The sequence below is a fragment of the Lipotes vexillifer genome, unplaced genomic scaffold (genome assembly GCF_000442215.2).
Source record: "Lipotes vexillifer unplaced genomic scaffold, Lipotes_vexillifer_v1.1 scaffold853, whole genome shotgun sequence".
Taxonomy (NCBI): domain Eukaryota; kingdom Metazoa; phylum Chordata; class Mammalia; order Artiodactyla; family Lipotidae; genus Lipotes; species Lipotes vexillifer.
In genome coordinates, this window is record NW_006792734.1 from 44,104 (window position 1) to 64,484 (window position 20,381).

Sequence of the window (20,381 nt, forward strand, 5' to 3'; positions counted from 1 at the left end):
CCTCTAGCCTCCAGGACTTAAAGACAGTACGTTTCTGTTGTTCAGAGTCTGGGATACTTTGTTATGGCAGCAGCAGGAAACTAATACAGGTGGTCAGGGCACTGCAGCTGTTCCTTCAAAGGTCCTCATGTGACACGGCTTCCCAGCCCTGACCACACCCTGGGGGCCCATCCCAGTGGTGGCTGAACTGAGCACAGTGTTCCCCATGCTCCCCTCCCTTGCCCTGGAGACAGCATCTTTGCTGATGAGGCCCTGTGCCCCGGGAGGTTTCAGGCTGCAGCTCCCATGAGCGGTCAACTAAGCACCCGCCTCCTCAAATCCTGTTCTCCTGGGATTGCTGTTAAACCACAGTGCTCTTGGGCAAGACTAAATGATGGGCCGTCACATTTCTGGTGTCAGGCCCCGCCATTTTCATGCGTCCATAATATGTGGCTCTTCGGCAGGCGCTCTCCTGCCTCGGTGGCCTTTCCCACACACTGTCCTCTGCCCTGAGTGCCTTCCCTTCGCCTCTGCCTCCTCGGACCCCACCTGGCCTTCGCTGCCAACCTGGGGCTGTGCCAGCACCCAGTGCCTGGCAGTGTGAACAGTTTTCACCCTCGCTCATTTGAATAATGTAGGAGGCTTCTCTCTTTCTTCCAAAACCCCAAACATTTGATTCTTTCTTAGAGCATTCAAACATCCTACTTTCCATTTCTGTGTGTTCCCTTGGGGAGACTGTGAGCTCCCCAAGGGCAAGCGGGGCATCTCAAGGCACGTCTGTTCCCCCAAGGGACTGGCCATCACATGACTTCCCTCAGCCCAGATGCCTGGAAAATATCTGCCAACAAGACACTCTCAAATACACAGACCCCAGGAGCTGCATGACCCTGTTCTCTAAAAGCTCAGATCCTCTCATTCCTTAATGGGGTGCTTATCCATCCAAACTCAGGAGCTCCTTCCAGAGAGCCTGATTTTCATTTGCTACGAGAAATGGAGAGAACACAGTGCCCTCTCCCTATGAGCCTCAGGACCCTCCGCGGCCTGGGGGCGGCTGTTCGCTGCCCACACACACGTGTATACACGCACACACACCCACGTACACACCCACATGCGCACATGTGAACGGAGACACCACCTCTCCACCCCGGTGACCTGGAGCTGGGAGGATGCTCCCAGATGTCCTAAGACCTGCCAGGGTGACCCACAGTCCCGGCCCCAGACTCACGATTCTGGAGAGTGGGGGGATCCGGGAAGCCCAGGAGCCCAAGGCTGCGATGCCGCCCAGCAGGTAGCCAAGGATTTCAGTATTGTCCTGCGGGAACAGCGATACACTCAGCACCCTGAGGAGATGCCCATGCACCTCAGGCCCGTCCTTTTCTGCTTTTACGAGGTTCTTCCCAACAAGGCCTAACCCTGACACCCACCCCCAGGGCATTTGTTGGAACTAGGAGAAGGGGAGGGGCCCGCATTCCCCCGCCCCCCCCCATCAGGTCCCCCTGAGCAGGCTCGACCTCACCTGTACCAGGCTTCCCAGCAGCCTCCGCTGCGGCCCTCGGATGGGGCCTGAAGCCTTCGGGACAGCGGCCCACAGAGCCCAGCCTGGGCCCAGGCTCAGCGGCAGGACCAAGGCAAATATGCTGGCCCTGAGCTGCCGCCTTCTCTTTCTCTCCCGGGAGCCCCGACCTGCAACAGACACCAAGATCCCACAGGGCTCCCGGGACCTGGAACTCGACAGACAGCTGCATGGGAAGAACTGGTGTCGACCCCAGACCCGAGGCCAGGATGGGCTCCCACACTGTTCAGGCCAGCCCCTCACCCCCCTTCAAGGGCCTGTGGTTGGGTTTTCCCCCCTTCCCCTTATCCCCCCACCTCCCCATGACTGGCACTCTGACCCTTCCTCAGCCTCTCATAGTGTTTTATGTTGCAAGGCAGGGCAACGTGATCCTTTTTCATGCGCATCTGCAGATGCACACAGAGTCGCCCGCCCTAGACTGGAGGCCACTGAAGGCAGGCACTGTGCCCGGCCAGTGCTAGAATCTGCACGGAGCCCGGCACAGCGTGGAACCGGCACAAGCTGGGTGAATGTATTATGAGTGGGCACGCTGGTGCCAAGGCACCAAAGGTGTGAGTAGGATAAGCATCGTCTTTGAAAGTCTCCTTGAAATAGAAGACAGATCTGCCTCTGAACAATTCCAAAAAGAACATTCCTCCTCTGGGCAGCCTCGAGCAGCTGAGAGCGTCTTACATCACCCCTGATGCAAGCATTTCCTTTTGGCACAAGGGTCCGAGCACACTGCTGCCCCTTCTCAGGAAAGTCCCAGTCCCACATACTTAAGGCTACTCATCCCATCTCAGTCACTTCCAGCGCCCGCTTGGCCTGAGGCAGCCCAGGTGCTTCACTTGGAGCCCCTGGACTTGCACACTGAGTATCACTGTCCATCCCCAAAGCCCCGCCCCCTCCCCCCTTGCGGTCCCAGTTCCGACGTCACATCCTTCTCTGACACCTGCAGCCCCTCCCCTGCTCTGGTTGCCCATTGTATGCCCACACCCCCTTACCAACAGCGCTAACTACCTTTTAGGCCCCTGACTCCCCCCTCTGGGTAAAGCCAGGGAGCTCAGCCATTCGTCTGTGCCTGGCAGGGTCCAGGCTCGGGCGTGACAGGGAGAGAGGCACTCAGCACACTGATGGATGAAATGAGTGAATGGGTGAAGACAGGAACAGATGGCAGCACACTTACCTGAATTGGACTTGACTTTGGAGCTGCAGACTGGGAAGAGAATGGACACAAAGCTCACCAGGTCAACAGCTGCTAGGTAGGCACCAGTGAAGACCTGGGAGCAAAGGAAAAAGGGTCTTGGTGTTCAAACACCTTTCAGCAACTGTAGCACCTCTCATTCTGGCTCTCCTCTACCGCGTGTGTTCCACTGATGTAGGGCTTCCAGGGACACCTCCAACCCCAGGAAAGGTTGGTTATCACCTCCATTTGACTAACGAGGACATGGGGTGCTTAAGTAACCAATCCCATTATGCAGACGCCCATCAGAGAGATGGATCAAGAACTCAGCCCGCCCCACTTTCCACTGGACAGCATGGTCTCTGCTGTGCAACTTTGGCCCAGCCACTGAACTTCCCTGGGCCTCGGTTTCCTCATCTAGAAAGCAGGGATAATAACACTGCCTCCCTCATAGTTAAGTAGATTATATGGGCCGATACATGGGAAGTTGCTTAGGCCAGCGACTGGACGAAAGTAAAATGCACCCACCCATACATGCACTAGCTACTGACAGTATAGTTGACACTTGAACAACTCAGGGGTTGGGGCACCGACTCCTCTGCAGTGGGAATTCCAAGTATAACTTTACAGTCAGCCCTCTGTATCTGAGGTTCTGCACCCATGGATTCAACCAACTGTGGATCCTGTAGTGCCGTAGTGTGTATTTATTGAAAAAAATCCATGTGTAAGTGGACACACACAGTTCAAACCCATGTTGTTCAAGGGTCCACTGTACTTAGTGCTTAAGAGCATGCGTTCTGGGGTTTGAATCCTGACTCTGTACTTGCGAGAGGGTGAATTTAGCAAGGTTATTTAACCTCTCTATGCCTCAGTTTCCACATGTATATAACAGGGATAATGAGAGCACCCACGTCATAGGTCGATTTGAGGATTAAGTGAGTTAATACATGAAAAGCCCTTAATGTCAAGTACATAGTTAAGTATTTAATAAATATCAGCTATTATTATTGGACTTGAGCTAGGCCTCATTATAGACTATCAGCTAATGAGAATGGGCTCCCAGAAGGAAAGGTGATTTGTTTCTGATAGAATGCTGCTCACAGCAGGGTCTAGAACACTCCAAATCTGTGTCCAACCACTAGGCTCCCCTCCTTCGCATCTACCTGGATGGCAAAAGGCCAGGACTAGCCCCCTGAAGTGGGACCCATAGGTCCTCCTTGGGATATGTGTTTTGGGATAAGTCCCTTCTACACAGATTTGTTTGAGGGTCTAGACTTTGGAAAAACTTGACACTGCTTCTCACTTGCTCCAAAGCCCACATCACCACCTGGGAAAGGATTCAGACACCCCTGCCTGAGCTGCGGCTGGGCCCTGGGCTCTAAAAACAGTAACAGCAACAATCCCTTTTTACTGGATATCTACTATGCGTCAGCTGGTGTTTTAAGTGATGGGGATGTGGTAGCGAATAAAAATTTTTGCCCTTATGGAGCTGACATTCTAGTAGGGGTTAACATACAATAAGCCATAAACATAATGAATAAGTAAAGTCGATGGTATATTAGGGAAAAATAGAGCAAGATGAGGTTGTCTGGAGCACCTGTGGTACAGGCAGGGCACACTTTTAAAAAGGTGATCAGGGAGGCCTTATTGAGAAGGAGATATTTGAGCAAAGACTTAAAGGAGGTGAGCAGTGAGCCACGTGGGTATTGGAGGAGCAGGAAGGCCAGCAGGGGCACAAGCCCTGAGGTGAAACTGCCTCGCATGGGGGAGGAACGAGACAGAAACCACTGTCATCTGTGGGCCCAACACACCTGGATGGTGAGCTGTTTGGCCAGAATCGCCCCGATGGTGTCACACAGGCTGGTCAGGAGGCAGCAGGCAGCACACAGCGCCGACTGGTCCCGTCCGGATTTCTTCCCACATCTCAGATAGAGAAGCCTGTGGGGACAGACAGGCGTGTGGGCAGAACACAGAGATGTGAGTTTGGGTTCCCAAAGCAGGTGTCTGAAAAGGGCAATTGTGACTTTATGTCCCTCAGAATCACTTTCTTCCCGATATTCAGCAGGTGGTTTTGACCTTAGTTTACAGATGGTTAAAGAAAGGATGGAAAGCCTCCGAGCCTCTGACCAACAAGCCCATGGCAGGAGGCAGACCTCATGAAAGGACGAAAGAAATTCCTCCTACAAATCTGGCTGCCTCAAGTTCATGAACCACCACTCAGTGCTGACAAATGAGCTGTCAGCTTTTATGTTTTGAAAGGAAACAGGAGGGTTATAAAAGTAACCCAATCATTGCAGTTTAACTGCAGAGCAGAGTTAATTGCCTGGATTAAAAAGGCAACTTGCTTCTTTGAAATTAAAATGAAATCCTCTAATCCATCTGTGCAGTGAAATGGCCTGGCTTCTGCCAGCTGCATCCAAACTGATTTCATTTTGGGTGCATGTTCTTCACACACCGGGGGAGACTCCTCTAAGTTGCGATGGCACTTTGGGCTGACCTCCCCCTAGGGGCCCCACTGCTGGCTTCTCTCCCTTACTGCCCGCTTTCCAACCCCAGGAACAAGCGCAGGAAGGCAGGACAGACTGGAAGGGGCCAGATGTCTCTCTGTCAGCATCATTGATCGGATCTTGCAAATACTTTATTCTAGATGTTTCCCTGCTCCATTTCTATGGAGAAACTGAGGCATGATGGCAGCTCTGGTTTCACTTCCTTTAACCACAGGGTGGTACTCACTCTACATCATTAGGACCATATGGCTGGTTCTGAGCATCAGCCCTCGGGACTAATGAATGAGGACAGAAGGCCATTGGGCTCCCAAACATTCCCCGACCGGCCAGCCGAAGCCCAAAGCTCACAGTGGGAATACCAACTGTTAATTTGGGTCCTGAACCCAGGTTATGGGGACCACTTGGCCAAAACACTCCAGGTGTCGGACAGACCAGGGCAAAGTCTGTGGCCGGAGTAGGATACCAGCCTCCCCTCTTCTCAGCTAAGAAGGCCAGTAAATTGAGGCCAGAAACATTGAGAGACTTGTCCAAGGCCCAGGAGTGAAGACTCCTACATTAGAGACTCTCTGAGTTGGACCCAAATTAGAAATAATTCATTTAGGGCTACCCTGGTGGCGCAGTGGTTAAGAATCCTCCTGCCAATGCAGGGGACATAGGTTCGAGCCCTGGTCCGGGAAGATCCCACATGCCGCGGAGCAACTAAGCCTGTGCGCCACAACTACTGAGCCTGCGCTCTAGAGCCCGCGAGCCACAACTACTGAGCCCGTGTGCCACAACTGCTGAGGCCTCCGCACCTGGAGCCCGTGCTCCGCAACAAGAGAAGCCACGGCCACGAGAGGCCCGCGCACCACAACAAAGAGTAGCCCCCGCTCACCGCAACCAGAGAAAGCCCGCACGCGGCAACCAAGACCCAACACAGCCAAAAAAAACACAAACAAAAAAATAAATAAATAAATAAATTGATTTTCAAAAAGAAATAATTCATTTCAACCCTCCCATTTGAGAAAGGAGAAAACTGAGGCCTATGGTGAAAGGTGAGTTAACGGCAGGCCTCTGCTTCACGTGTGGCGGCTCTGCGTGTGCCCTGAGGCTCTTCAGCCACTTCCCCAGCTCTTAGAGGTCAGGGATCCCGGGCTGACTCTGACCCAGTCCCCACACAGCTGAGGCAAGGCGAAAAGGCAGAGGCTGTGCTCTCAGCCTGGCCACTGGGCATTCTCGAGGGAGCTCCTTAACCTCTCCAAGCCTTAGTTCCTGGAGGGTAAGACGTCTAATAATACTGGCTTTAGAGGGTGGCGGTGAGGGACAAGTGAGATAATGCACATAAAGTGCCTTGTTAGTTCCCATCCTCTGATCTGGGTAGTTTACCTCACAAGCCGGCCCCTTTCTAGTAGGTTCTGGGATTTCGGTTCTCCCCATTTACTCAGGCAAGTTAGTTAACCTCTCAGCAGCTCAGGCTTCTCATCTAAGCGGGGTCAATGACAGTCCCTACCCCATGGGGCTGTGGCAGGGATCAGTGAGTTAACACAGCACTAGACCCTCAGTAACTGTTCTAAGTGTCTTCTTACTCATATTCCAGGGACTGGGCAGTGGGGCTGCAGAATCTCTCCACCAGCGTGAAATGCCTGAGGGGAACAGGACTGCCTGTCAAAGGTGAGCCGGTGTCAGCCTCCCTCAGGGGTGGCCCTTCTCCCCTGCCAGGGAATACGCGGGTGGCACCATCCTCCAGAGCTTGGGACAGGGTGGCAGAAGATCTGGAGACCACCTTTAGCCAGACTTCGCCCTTAGAACCCAGGTTATGGGGACCACTTGGCCAAAACACTCCAGGTGTCGGACAGACCAGGGCAAAGTCTGTGGCCGGAGTAGGATACCAGCCTCCCCTCTTCTCAGCTAAGAAGGCCAGTAAATTGAGGCCAGAAACATTGAGAGACTTGTCCAAGGCCCTTGCCCTCCGCCAAGGGTTGATGGCAGTGTTGGAGCAATAATAATGCTGTTTAATGAGCACTCAGTAAGGGCTTTACCAGTACTATTTGATCCTCCCAGCCGTCCTATGTGCTATCATCCCCATTTAAGTGAGTAAAACGAGCCCCAGGGATCTTATAGCTCGCCCAGCTCACATGGCCAGTAAACGGGGAAAGGCTGACACTAGAACCCAGGACTGGCTGCTTCCAGTCCACGGCCCCGTCCACTGCACCACCCAGCCTCCTCCTGCCGGCTCCCAGCCCAGCCTCCTTGTGCGTGGAATCCGGAAAGAAGTATCTGATTTCAGTCTACAGCAAAATGTTCCTCTCGATCCTGCAATTGTGCTGCCTCCTGCATCCTCCCTTTCTGCCCCCTTCCCCCTAGGTTTCCAAGCGCGAGTTAGCAGGGGGCAGCGCCCCATTCCCCCCCGCGGTCGCCCCGGTCCCCGCCCTGGCGCCGCCCGGCCCCAGTCCCCATTACAGCGCGTGGACGGCGATCCAGCAGGAAAAGGCGCAGATCCACAGGCCGAAGGAGATGCAGACACGGTGGCGGGCGAAGCAGTGGTCCAGGTAGTCCCAGTCCCAGAGCGCGAGCGCGGGCGCGGGGCTGGGCGCCTCCCCCATGGCTGTCTCGGCTCCGCCTGGCCCGGTGCCCGCGCCTCCGCCTGGCCGGGGCCCCGCGCGCAGCCTCCCCCCGCTGCCCGCCGCCCCGGGCGCTGCCTCCTCGCACGTTTCCTTCTCCGGTTCTGTTCCTTCGCGGCGGCCCCAGCCGAGCGCGCCGACCACAGGCCGGAGAAGGGCGCGCCCAGCTCCGCGCTCCCGGGGGCGGGCGGCGGCGGCGGTCAAGACTCGAGGGAAAAGTTTCCGGGAACGCGCGGCTCCCCACCCCTCGCGCTATTGTCGGGGGTCGGCGGGCGGGAGGCCGCCCCCCAGTGGCGGAAGCCGGGAGCAGCCTCTGCACAAAGGCTGCGCCCCACGCCCCCCAGACAGCTGCAGCACGGCTCCCGCGGACCCCTTCGCTGTCACGCACCCCCAAACCCGGCGGCCAGAGCGGAATACAGTGACCTGCCGGCTCACTGTGAGGCACCTCGTCCGTTCATTAACCCACCATATTTCCTGAGTCAAACAATACATACTTGGCGCCTGCGGAGCTTGCTTGGGCGCTGGGGATCCCGCGATGGGTGGGGCTTGGTCCAGATCGTTAAAATGGCACAATACAAAGGGTGCTGTGGGAGGTCAAGAAGGAGGAATCAAACGCGCCCCTCTGCATCCTCCGTCACTCTTTTCTGAGGCTGGAGCTGCACCCTGTGTCCCTGCTCCTTTGCCCAAGCGGGGCTCTGGAGGCGAAGTCCTCTTACCCCGCGACCCCCGCAGCCAGGGAGCCCCGTGATTTTTGCAATCTGTCCCCTCCCATCCAGCCACACTGCCATGAGTTCAAGTACACAGGGCTATTGTTCTTGAAGACAAACTATTATTATGATTTAAATTTTTCCTTGTTGATTTTAATAACTTTTCTTAAAGGACATGATTATATCGTTTCTTTTTTTTTATTTTTAAAAATAGCTTTACTGAGATCCCATTCATATATCATAAAATTCACCCATTTAAAGTGTACAATTCAGTGGTTTTTAATATATCCACAGAGTTGTGCAACCACCACCATTATCTAATTTTAGGACGTTTTCATTACCTGCCAAAAAACCTAGTGCCTACTAGCAGTTACTCTCCACCCCTCTCAAGCACTCCCAGCCCTAGGCAACCACACATCTACCTCTGTCCCTATGGAGCTGCCTATGCTGGGCATTCCTTATAAATGGAATCATCCAATAGTGACCTTTTTGTGACTGACTTAGCATAATGTTTTTAAGCGTCATCCATGTTGTAGCATGTATCCGTATGTTATTTCTTTTTATGGCTGAAAAATAATCCATTGTATGGTTGTACCACATTTATTTATCTTTTCATCAGTTGATGGACATTTGGGTTGTTTCCACTTTTTGGCTGTTATGAATAATGCTGCTGTGAACATTTGTCTACAGGTTTTTGTGTGGACATAGGTTTTCAGTCCTCTTGGTCACATACCTAGGAGTAGAATTGCTGGGTCCCATGGTAACTCTGTTTTCAGTTTCGAGGAACTACTGGACTGTTTTCCAAAGTGGCTACACTATTTTATTGGTTCATTCATTTTAAAAAGTTATGACCACACACGGGAGAAATAAAACACTATCTGTCAGGCATTGTGCTAGGAGCGGGGGACACGTTGTTGAGAAAAGCAGATGTTTTTCTACCTCAGTGGAATTTACAGTCCAGTAGAAAAGAGAGAGATCTTAAACAGGCAATCGAGCAAATAAAGATAAAATTAAAATATGTTATTAAACAAAAGGGGCCAAAATTCAAATAGTAACATGATTGAGATGAATTGATATAAAATTCATGCCAACTAAGACAAGATTAAAGGGTTAAATTAAAAGGAAAAATATATATAACCCAAGTTTCTCATAGTGTATAAACAAAAAATGCTCCTAGTCTGAAACCTCTGCCTTCTGATTCTTTTTTTTTTTTTCTTCTTCATCTTTTTTTTTTCTTCTTTGTTTTTGCCTTCTGGTTCTTTTCGGGCTCTTCCGGTGTTTGTTCTCTGTGCTTACAAATGGTCATCTCTGCCTTGCTCTCCTGTGGGTGCTGACCGGTGACTGCCTAGATCCTGGGTTCCTCTAGTGATGCTGTCTACTTACTGCTCCCAAAGGCAGATCTATCCAAAGATAATCTATTCCACTAATTATCTCACTGACGTGAGGACTCAGCCCACAGTCTTGTGTCACTCTCTCACCAGGCCCTAAGGTTGCCTTATGCTCTCAGTTTTGTTTTGACTTGAAGATACCACTATTTAATTTGATTCAATCTTTGTTACGGTTTCCTTCTCTCTCAGGCTCAGCATAGACCCTGGGGAGGTGGGCCTAATTTAAAAGTTGTGGGGACTTCCCTGGCTGTCCAGTGGTTGAGGCCCCGTGTTTCCAATGCTGGGGGCACAAGTTCGATCCCTGGTTGGGGAACTGAGATCCCACAAGCTGCATGGTGTGGCCAAAAAATAAAAATAAAAAATAAAAGTTGCTTCAGGGAATTCCCTGATGGTCCAGTGGTTAGAACTCAGCGCTTTCACTGCCACGGCCCCGGTTCGAGCCCTGGTCGGGGAACTAAGAACCATGCTTGGCCAATCCTCCTCACCCACCTTGGACCAGGTTTACACACATTAACGTCTTTTTCTTAAATTAGTAGTTAATTCTCCACCTTTTGTGTGACTCCTCTGAGAATCTGAAGAAAACCTCATCCCTGAAAAATAAGAACTTGTGTGCACACCCACACACAGTTCCTCGTATAATCTTAAGGAATTTATGGAACTCCTGAAATTCAACTATGGATTCCATAGCAGAATAGACCCAGACTAAAAATCCCCAGTTTAAGGGTTTAAGTCCTACAGGTACCCTGCCTGAGCAGTTGAGGCAGTGTGGCCCACAGATTGTCGGTATCAGAATCACTCTGGCTGCCTGTCAAAAAGCAGACCTACTAAATCCAACTCCCTGGGCATGTGTCCTTGGAATCTGCATGGATTAGTTTCCTGGAGTTGCTGAAACAAATCACCACAAATGCAGTGGTTTAAAGAAACAAAAATGTATTCCCTCAGTTCTGGAGGCCAAAAGTCTGAAATCAGTTTTCACTGATCCAAAATCAAGGTGTTGGCTGGGCTGCCTCTCCATGGCAGCTCTGGGGGAGAAGCTGTTTCTTGCCAGGCCTCTTCCACCTTCTGGTGGCTGCCAGCGTTCCTTGCCTTATGGCTGCATTCCTCTGATCAGTCTCTGCCTTCTGCCTCCGTGGCTATATTGCCTTCTCCTGTTCTGTGTGTTAAATCTCCCTCTGCCTTTCTCTTATAAAGACACTGTGATTGCATTTGTGGCCTACTCAGATAATCCACGATAATCTTCTTGTCTCAAGTTCTTTAACTTAATCACGTCTGCAAAGACCCTTTTTCCACATAAGGTTAACATTTACAGGTTCCAAGGATTAGGACTTGAAATCTTTGGGGGCCGTTATTTAGTCAACTACACTGCTTTGCACAAGCTTCTTAGGAGATTCTTTATTTTTTTTTAATTAATTAATTTATTTTTGGCTGCGTTGGGTCTTCATTGCTGCATGTGGGCTTTCTCTAGTTGTGGCGAGCGGGGGCTACTCTTCATTGCAGCGTGCGGGCTTCTTATTGCGGTGGCTTCTCTTATTGTGGAGCACAGGCTCTAGGCGCGCGGGCTTCAGTAGTTGGGGCATGTGGGCTCAGGAGTTGTGGCTCGCAGGCTCTAGGGCGTACGCTCAGTAGTTGTGGTGCACGGGCTTAGTTGCTCCACGGCATGTGGGATCTTCCTGGACCAGGGCTCGAACCCATGTCCCCTGCATTAGCAGGCAGATTCTTAACCACTGTGCCACCAGGGAAGTCCCTTCTTAGGAGATTCTTATGAGACACACTAGGTTATGAGATGGCCCTCAGTGGGGCTGGAGAAGCTGCGGGGAGCTGTTCCCAGTCTCTGGATATCTTGGCTCATTGGATGATGCAGTGGGAAGACGTGGGCTTTGGAGAATCTTGACTGGAATTCTCACTCTGCGTCCTTGCAGGTGTGATTGGGGTGAAGCACTGATTCTCTCTGCACGGGAGTATTTTTACCTGTAAACTGAGAATAGGAGTACCTATCATAGAGTTACTGTGATTATTAGACATCCTGCAGATAAAGCATCTGGCACATGTCAACAGTGGCAATTATTATTGTTATTATCTTTCCTAGGAAGAACCTCAGATCCACTAAAAAAAAAGAGGTATAGGGCTTCCCTGGTGGCACAGTGGTTGAGGGTCCACCTGCCGATGCAGGGGACACGGGTTTGTGTCCCGGTCCGGGAAGATCCCACATGCCGCGGAGCAGCTGGGCCCGTGAGCCATGGCCACTGAGCCTGCATGTCTGGAGCCTGTGCTCTGCAACGGGAGAGGCCACAACAGGGAGAGGCCCGCATACCGCAAAAAAAAAAAAAAAAAAAGAGAGAGGTATAAAGAAAATGTGAACAGGAAGAGCAACAATGGAGGGAGACACAGAGCTCAGTTCTTAGCTCTCTTCCCTTCCCCACCCACCACGTTCCAGGAGTATCTGTCTTCTGTGCTTGTGCCTCCCAAGTGAGTTATCTGCAGCTCAGAGCTCCCAGACTTTAGACTCACGTCTGCAACTGCCTACGCGTGACATGTCTTGCATGTCTTAATTGAGCACGTCTAAAACCAAACGGGGTGGTTTTCCTTCCCAAAGCTGCTCCACCGGTGGTCTTCCCTACAAAGGTGACTGGGCGTCCCGGTCCTGAGGGGGTAGGTGCCTGCCCTCCTCCTCTGTTAGGGTGCCTCTCAAGCACGATGAGTCTTTCTACCAGGCTGTGAGCAGCTTGCAGCCGGGGTTGGTTAGTTCCTACCTGTCTCCCCAGCTCAGTGCCTGGAATATAGTTAGAAAAATATTTACGGAGTGAAAATATTCATTTTTAAACAGGCCAGAGAAATGTGATATGTACTAAAGAACATATTGAAAATGCTTTGGGTAGTATAGTCACTTTCACATTGTTGATTCTTCCAATCCAAAATGGTTCTAATGAACCTAGGGGCAGGACAGGAATAAAGACGCAGATGTAGAGAATGGACTTGAGGACAAGGGGAGAGGGAAGGGTGAGCTGGGATGAAGTGAGAGAGTGGCATGGACATATATACACTACCACATGTAAAACAGATAGCTAGTGGGAAGCAGCCGCATAGCACAGGCAGATCAGCTCGGTGCTTTGTGACCACCTAGAGGGGTGGGATAGGGAGGGTGGGAGGCAGACTCAAGAAGGAGGGGATATGGGCATATAAGTATATGTATAGCTGATTTACTTTGTTATACAGCAGAAACTAACACACCATTGTAAAACAATTATACTCCAATAAAGATGTTAAAAAAAAAAAAAAGAAAGAAAATGCTTAGGTGATACCTAACATTGCATGTGTGGGTACACTGGGGAAGGCTTTCAAGAAACACATGAGCTGGGCTCTGGAGAATGTTTGCTTCTGGTGGCAAGGCCATGGCACCAGTCCTGCAAAGGTGCTCCTGGAGGTGGGAAGAGCTGGCCTATGGGCACAGGAAACAGCAGAGGTTCTGCAGCGAGGGGATATGGGCGAGAGGGGCAGATGGTCCGGTCCTGAAGGAGCCAGGACTTCATCCTGTGGGGAACACTTAGGATGATGCATTCTAACCAACTCCCTCCCTGCCATTAGGACCCCTCCCAAATTCTTCCAGTACCTTCCATAGGGCTCTCCACCTGATCCACCCTCAGGAAGTGTCTCAGTTCCTTTACCAGTCTCCTCCAAGGCCCAGAAGCGAATGTTTTTTGGCCATGGTCCAGAGTTTGCCAGAAAGAAAAACTAACAAGAGGACCATAACACACGTCCTCCCTCACAGCTCGTAAACTTGTCCTGTTGGTAGAGGCACTGTGCCCATCGGCATTATCCTGACGCAGGAAGGGCTGCAGTGGGCTGAGCATTTCTGAGGAATGGGCGGCCAGTCAGGCCGTAAATCCCAGCCGCTTGTGGTGGTGGGTGGGACAGGCTAGCCGCTCAACAGCTTTTCTCTTCTGAGGACACATTGCCTCCTGCCACTGTTCTTTAAAATGCATTATTGAGAGGAAGGGCTTGGGGCTACTCCTCAAACTGTTGCGGTCCGGGAGCTACACACCTGGAGTCGAGTTCCCCGGTAAATGCGACCCGTGTCCCAACCAAGGACACCCGAGAATCACCAACACCAAGTAGAAAGATTAGCAAAGGATTTATTCAAGTATAGAAGCTTACACACACTGTCCGGACAGGGTCCCACTCGGAGAGAAGTGAGTGAGACCCCGACTAACAGTCGGGCGAGGCCTTTATACCCTTCACAGGACGGGAAGTTCCCGAGGCGAGAGGGAGCTGTTTAATTTTGAATCAGCCAATCAGGAGCCCGGTTCTTCCTGCCCCAAGCAAGCAAGCAAGTCTCTTACAGAAGCCAAAATGTGCTGTTAGCCCTGAAGCTGTTCTTCCGTTTCTTTCGTCACAAAACAACATTTAAAAAAATGTTCTGCATCAGTTGTTTTACCTGCTATAAATACAGAGAAGTTAATTCTAAGAGAATGCAATACTGACTCTTCCAAATCTTTTAAAAAAAATTTACTGAAATAGAGTTGATTTACAACGGTTGTGTTAATTTCTGCTGTACAGCAAAGTGATTCAGTTATACATATATATTCATTTTCATGTTCTTTTCCATTGTGGTTTATCACAGGATATTGACTCTAGTTCCCTGTGCTAGACAGTAGGACCTTGTTGTTTATCCTGGCCTTTCCAAATCTTAATTAGTCCCGTTGTGGGCAAGTTGGAGTGTTGTGACTGAAGCAGGTGGTAGGACCGTTGGGGTCCTGGGTTCTATTTAAAACTCCGTCATCAACACACTGTAGGATCTTGTGAAGGTTTCTTCACCTTTTTCCCCTCAAGTTCCTTGTAACATCTGATTGCTGAAAGTCACTTCCTGCATGTCACTCAGAAGCTAGGCAAGGGCTAATGGAACGGACAGATGTTGAGATGTTACATCAAGGAAAGTCCTTTTTTAAAGGGGCTTTAAAGCAAGGCAACTCACCTTTTTAAAAAAAATTAATTAATTAATGTATTTATTTTTGGCTGTGTTGGGTCTTCGTTGCTGCAAGGGCTTTCTCTTGTTGCAGAGAGCAGGGCCTACACTTTGTTGCGGTGTGCTGGCTTCTCACTGCAGTGGCTTCTCTTTCTGCGGAATATGGGCTCTAGGGGCGCGGGCTCAGTAGTTGTGGCACAGAGGCTTAGCTGCTCAGCTGCATGTGGGATCTTCCCGGGCCAGGGCTCGAACCCGTGTCCCCTGCACTGGCAGGTGGCTTCTTAACCACTGCGCCATGAGGGAAGTCCAGCAACTCACCTCTTAAAGCGAATTGAGTACTTGAATATTTGCATTGAGATAATTATTTAAAAGAAATGTAAGTTCTCACTGCCGTTTGCAATTCAGAAAGCAACCAGCATCCTGCTAAGTTCCTACATGCCAGTATGGGAGCTGGATAACAACCCTGCCTAAAAGCCAGCAAAGGCAAAGAATAAAGACAGAAGCTCTGCATGTTTCTGTTAATCGTGGTAACTGTTCTGTTTGATTCTGTAGTCTTCTGGTACAGTTTTGTCTGTGCTTCTGAATGGCTCCTGAGCCCTTATGGTATTTAACTGTCAACTCTTACAACACCTCACTCCCCGATTTTTTATTTTGAAAAATTTCAAAACTACAGAAAGGGGAAAGAATACCTACCTAGATTCACCAACTGTTAACATTTTGCCACATTTGTTTTGTCTCTCTGTCTCCACTCGGAACCATTTGAAATTGCAGGTATCATGACATCTTACCCTTAATATGCATCAGCATGTTTCTCCAAGGATAGTCTCCTCAGAACCACACTTCTATTGCACTGATACAATAATCTTATCTAATATGTAATCCTGGGATGGGGGCGGGGGAGGGGAAGTGGATGAAGGTGGTCGAAAAGTACCAACTTCCTGTTATAAGATACATAAGTACTAGGGGTGTGATGTACAACATGATGAATATAATGAACACTGCTCTATGTTATATATGAAAATTGTTAAGAGTAAATCATAAGAATTCTCATCACAAGGAAAACAATTTTTTCTATTTCTTTAATTTTATACCTATATGAGGTGATGGATGTTCACTAAACTGTGAGAACCACTTCATGATGCATGTAAATCAAATCATTATGCTGTACACCTTAAACTTACATAGTGCTGTATGTCAATTATATCTCAATAAAACTGGAAGAAAAAAATGTAACCCATATTAAAATTTGCTCAGTTGTTCCAATAATGTCCAGTAATGTAGTTGATTTTTTTTTTTTTTTTCAGTTTAGGATTGACTCATTTAGCTGTGTGCCTCTTTAGCCCAGGTCCCTTGTTTTATAGATTGTCCCAAACGTGGGATTCATCTAGTTGCTTCCTTGTGATTATATTGAGGTTAAATGCTTTTGCAAAAGCAGTACAAGGTGATGTCGTGTACTCCCTAATACACTGCATCGGGGGTGCAGAATGCCAGGCTGGCGTTCCACGGGTGATGCTGAGTTTGATCACTTGTTTAAGTAGTGGCTGCCAGGTTGCTCCATTGTAGAAAGCACTTTCCCTTTGAATTTAATAAGTAAGGGTGGGTGATACTTGGAGGGGTGTGACTATCCAGTTCCACAACGACCTTTCACTCAGTGCTTTCAGCATCTGTTGGTGATCTTGCCTGAATCCTTGATTTCGTTGATGGTTACAAAATGATGATCCTATCATTCCTTCTACGTTTTCTCCCTGGGGTTCTTTTGTAAAAACGTTTCCCGTCCTCTCCCTTTTTTGAATATTATTATGGATTCAAAAATCCTTTTTAAAAAAACTCAATGGTTTATAATCCAAAAGATTATAAGTGTTTTAATACTGTGTGTTGCCTACTTTAGAAGTAGACAAGAGGTATAAATTAAAAATGTGAAATTTACCCCTATTCTCCCCCAACTCTTAAAAAAATCTCATCATACTGACCTTTGATTGTTGGGTCAGGCAGGAGTTAACAGTCATTACCTTTAGCAGTTAACTTCTGAAGATGTCACTAGCCACATTTTAAGTGCTTAATAGTCACATATGGCTGTAGTTATGTACTGGACAGCACCGATTATAGAACATTTCCATTATAGCAGAAGGTTCTGTTGAACAGCACTGTATTACAACATCCATGGCAGCACTATTTTAAAAAAGCAAAACCCATTGGGTGATAAGGATGTGCTATTGTAGCTTCATCCATTGTAATGAACGAGCCACTGTGGTATGGGATGTTGACAGTAGGGGAGGCTCTGTGTGTGGGGGGACTGGGGATAAATGGGAACTCTCTGTACTTTCTGCATAATTTTGCTGTGAGCCTAAAACTGGTCTAAATAATAAAGTTTATTAGTTGAAAAATTACAAAAACCCCAAACCTGAGAAACCTCTACAAGCCCACCAATAATAAGATAAATTGTGATATATTCACACCATAGAATACTATTTGGCAATGAGAATGAACGGTTTACAATTACACGTGAGAATATGGACGAATCTCACAAACGCTGATTAAAAAAGTGAGATACGTAAGGGTACACACCGTTGATTCTGTTTCTATACAATATAAAGTGAGGCGAAAAGGTGTGTTAGGTGGGTGCTGGTCATGCTCTGTGCCTGCATCAGGGTGCTGGCTGCATCAATGTGTTGCTTGTGGAAATTCAGCTATCTGTATACTTATGATTATGCACTTCCTGTATACATATTGCACTTCAATAAAACATTTAAAAATTTTATTGAGGGTCTACTTTTTGCTAACATAATGCCTTTTGTTTTTAAATTGCTCAAAATGGTTGTTGTTTCCTCTTTATACTGGAGACTTAAAAAGAAAATATTTGGCTGCATCGTTGCAGCGCATGGGCTCTAGAGCACGCAAGCTTAGCTGCGGCATGCATGTGGGATCTTCGTTCCCTGAACAGGGATCGAACCTGCGTCCCCTGCATTGGAAGGCGGATTCTTAACCACTGGACCACCAGGGAAGTCCCTATACTGGAAACTTTTGAAAGCACCATTTTTCCTTTCTGTAGGGCCTCTCACCTTCACCTGGTATACAGTACGTTGAACACAACAGACAACAAATGGTTGTTAAGGGTGGAAATTTAAAACGATTTTCCTCACTTCTCCACAAAGACCAAAGATGGGAAAAGGCTGATAAAACAAGGTGGCAGTTAAGTAGATTTCTGGCTTGCTGCCAAATTTTTCCTGGTTCTCCACCAAGAAAACATATGCTGCCATTGGTTTCTTGAGAGAAACCACACTTCCTACTAATTTCCTGAAAAGTAAACAGATGACAGATGTATAGCAGGCTCTGCTCGAAAAGGGTGGCATAGTCCTTGTAATTAAATATTGGAAAAAAAATTTCGAAACAAAAAATTTGATAGTGTGATAATGACTGCACTTCATAAATTTAAGTACTAACCTGTAAAACAAGGGTGAGAATACTTAAAAATAAAAATTGCGAGGATGCTTAACAAGACATATTCCGGGCAGAAGCAAAGGTGAAAATAGAAATTCCCTTTTCGTGGTGTCCTAGTTTGGGTTCCTCAGACTGTAAGCAAAGACTTAGGTTCAGTTAGTTTATTTGGGTGGCACTTCCGTGAAGCAGAAATGAGGAAGAGGAGAAAGTGAGACTGGGAAGGGAGAACAGGAAAGGTGAGTTAATGAGACAGTTTTAGCCGTGGGCAAGTGGGGCTCAGTTCCACTGAGGAAGAACACGTAGAATGTACACACTGGGTGAAAGGGAAGCTGGGGTGCTTACCAACTGGCCCCCATTCCTTACTGGTTGGGGGTTACCCCAGGGAGTGTTAAGCCCCCAGCCCTTCTAGACTGCCCTGTGTGCAGGCTGAGCAAGCTCCTGGGGTGCAGGAAAAGTCCTCAGGTGGGAAAGCAGAAAACACAGGGCTTGTGGAAAGCTGTGAGCCTGCACAGGAACCGTGTATTGGGCTGCACGCAAACTCCAATTAGGCTAAGGGATGTGGAGTGGGTGGGGCATCTGCACACACATCATCTCTTACCAGCAGTACATGCTAGGAAACTGAGTCAGATACTCTTCACAACTGTTACACACCCATGAATGTTAAATATCAAAGGCATACATCAAGAAATAAGCCCTCACATTTACATTCGACTTTTGACAGGGGTATCAAAATAATTCAATGGGGAAAGGCTAGTCTTTTCAACAAATGGTGTTGGGACTACTGGATATCCACATACAAAAGAATGAAGTTGCTTTGTCCCCTACCTCACACCATATACAAAAATCAACTCTGGCCCAAAGACCTAAATTTAAGAGCTAAAACCCTAAAACTCTTGGGAAAAAACACAGGAGTAAATCTTAGTAACCTTTTATTTGCCAATACTTTCTTAATTATAATACCAAAAGCACAAGCAACCACAGCAAAAAAAGATAAATTTGGACTTCATCAAAATTAAAATTTGGTCAATGAATACTTATTAATGAGCAAAAATTTTTAACTTCCCACATATAACAATTTTTAAATATACCAAATACATTATCGTCAGTTAAAGGCAAGGTTTCTTTTTAAAAAATTCAAAAAAAAAAAACTTTTTTTTAACACTTTTCTTTTTGGCCACACCTCATGGCTTGCGGGATTTTAGTTCCCCCACCAGGGATAGAACCCAGGCCCTTGGCAGTGAAAGCAGAGTCCTAACCACTGGACCACCAGGGAATTCCCAAGGCAAGGCTTCTTAACAGTGAATTCATGAACTTTGGGGACCTGTGAATGTTCTGATACATTTTGCAAAATTGTGTAGGTGGGAATGTGCATTTTTCTGGAGAAAGCATTTAAAACTTCCATTAAGATTTCCAAAAATATCTATGACACAGAACAAGGTAAGGATCTGAATTAAGGGAATAATGAAGCTCAGAGAAAAAGAGACAAAAGTAAAGAAGTGAGAGGCTGAAGCAGCCATAGTGTATTACAAAGGTGATTGTAAAAGGTCAACTGCCCTTGTTGGTCAACTACTCCTGATGGTCCTAAGTGCTAAGGACGTCAAGGATCCCTACACCTAAAACAAGAACCAGCTGACTAGCTGCCGCTTTCCTTACTCGCTGTGGGTTTGGCTATAGAAAAACCCACGCTCTCCTCTGGGGAAGAGACTCACGGCGACTTTCAACAGAGGATTATGCTCTTCAAGGGCTTTTAAAAATCACCTGTGCTAGCCCCTATTCTAAGATCTGATATGCCTTCTGCAATATTAGGGGTGTGTATTGGGTATGTATGTGAGATGGAGAATCACAAATCTCATAATGTACTCAAAAATCCATCTAAATGGGGCTTCCCTGGTGGCGCAGTGCTTGAGAGTCCGCCTGCCGATGCAGGAGACGCGGGTTCGTGCCCCGTTTCGGGAGGATCCCACATGCCGCGGAGCGGCTGGGCCCGTGAGCCATGGCCGCTGAGCCTGCGCGTCCGGAGCCTGTGCTCCGCAACAGGAGAGGCCACAACAGTGAGAGGCCCGCATA

At 48.4% G+C, this 20,381-nt stretch overlaps 1 protein-coding gene across 1 annotated transcript in view; it reads right to left on the reverse strand.

The window, feature by feature from the left end:
• The window catches only part of TMEM44 (transmembrane protein 44), a gene marked incomplete at its 3' end in the record, with an annotated part of 23,442 nt that extends 15,516 nt beyond the window's left edge, over window positions 1-7,926 (reverse strand). The window contains exons 1-5 of the mRNA XM_007465883.1: window positions 7,661-7,926; window positions 4,526-4,652; window positions 2,718-2,811; window positions 1,496-1,662; window positions 1,205-1,291 (exon numbers count right to left, since the gene is read on the reverse strand). Coding sequence (XP_007465945.1) covers window positions 1,205-1,291; window positions 1,496-1,662; window positions 2,718-2,811; window positions 4,526-4,652; window positions 7,661-7,803 — 618 coding nt within the window. The remainder of the gene's footprint in view (window positions 1-1,204; window positions 1,292-1,495; window positions 1,663-2,717; window positions 2,812-4,525; window positions 4,653-7,660) is intronic.
• Window positions 7,927-20,381: the final 12,455 nt, after the last annotated feature.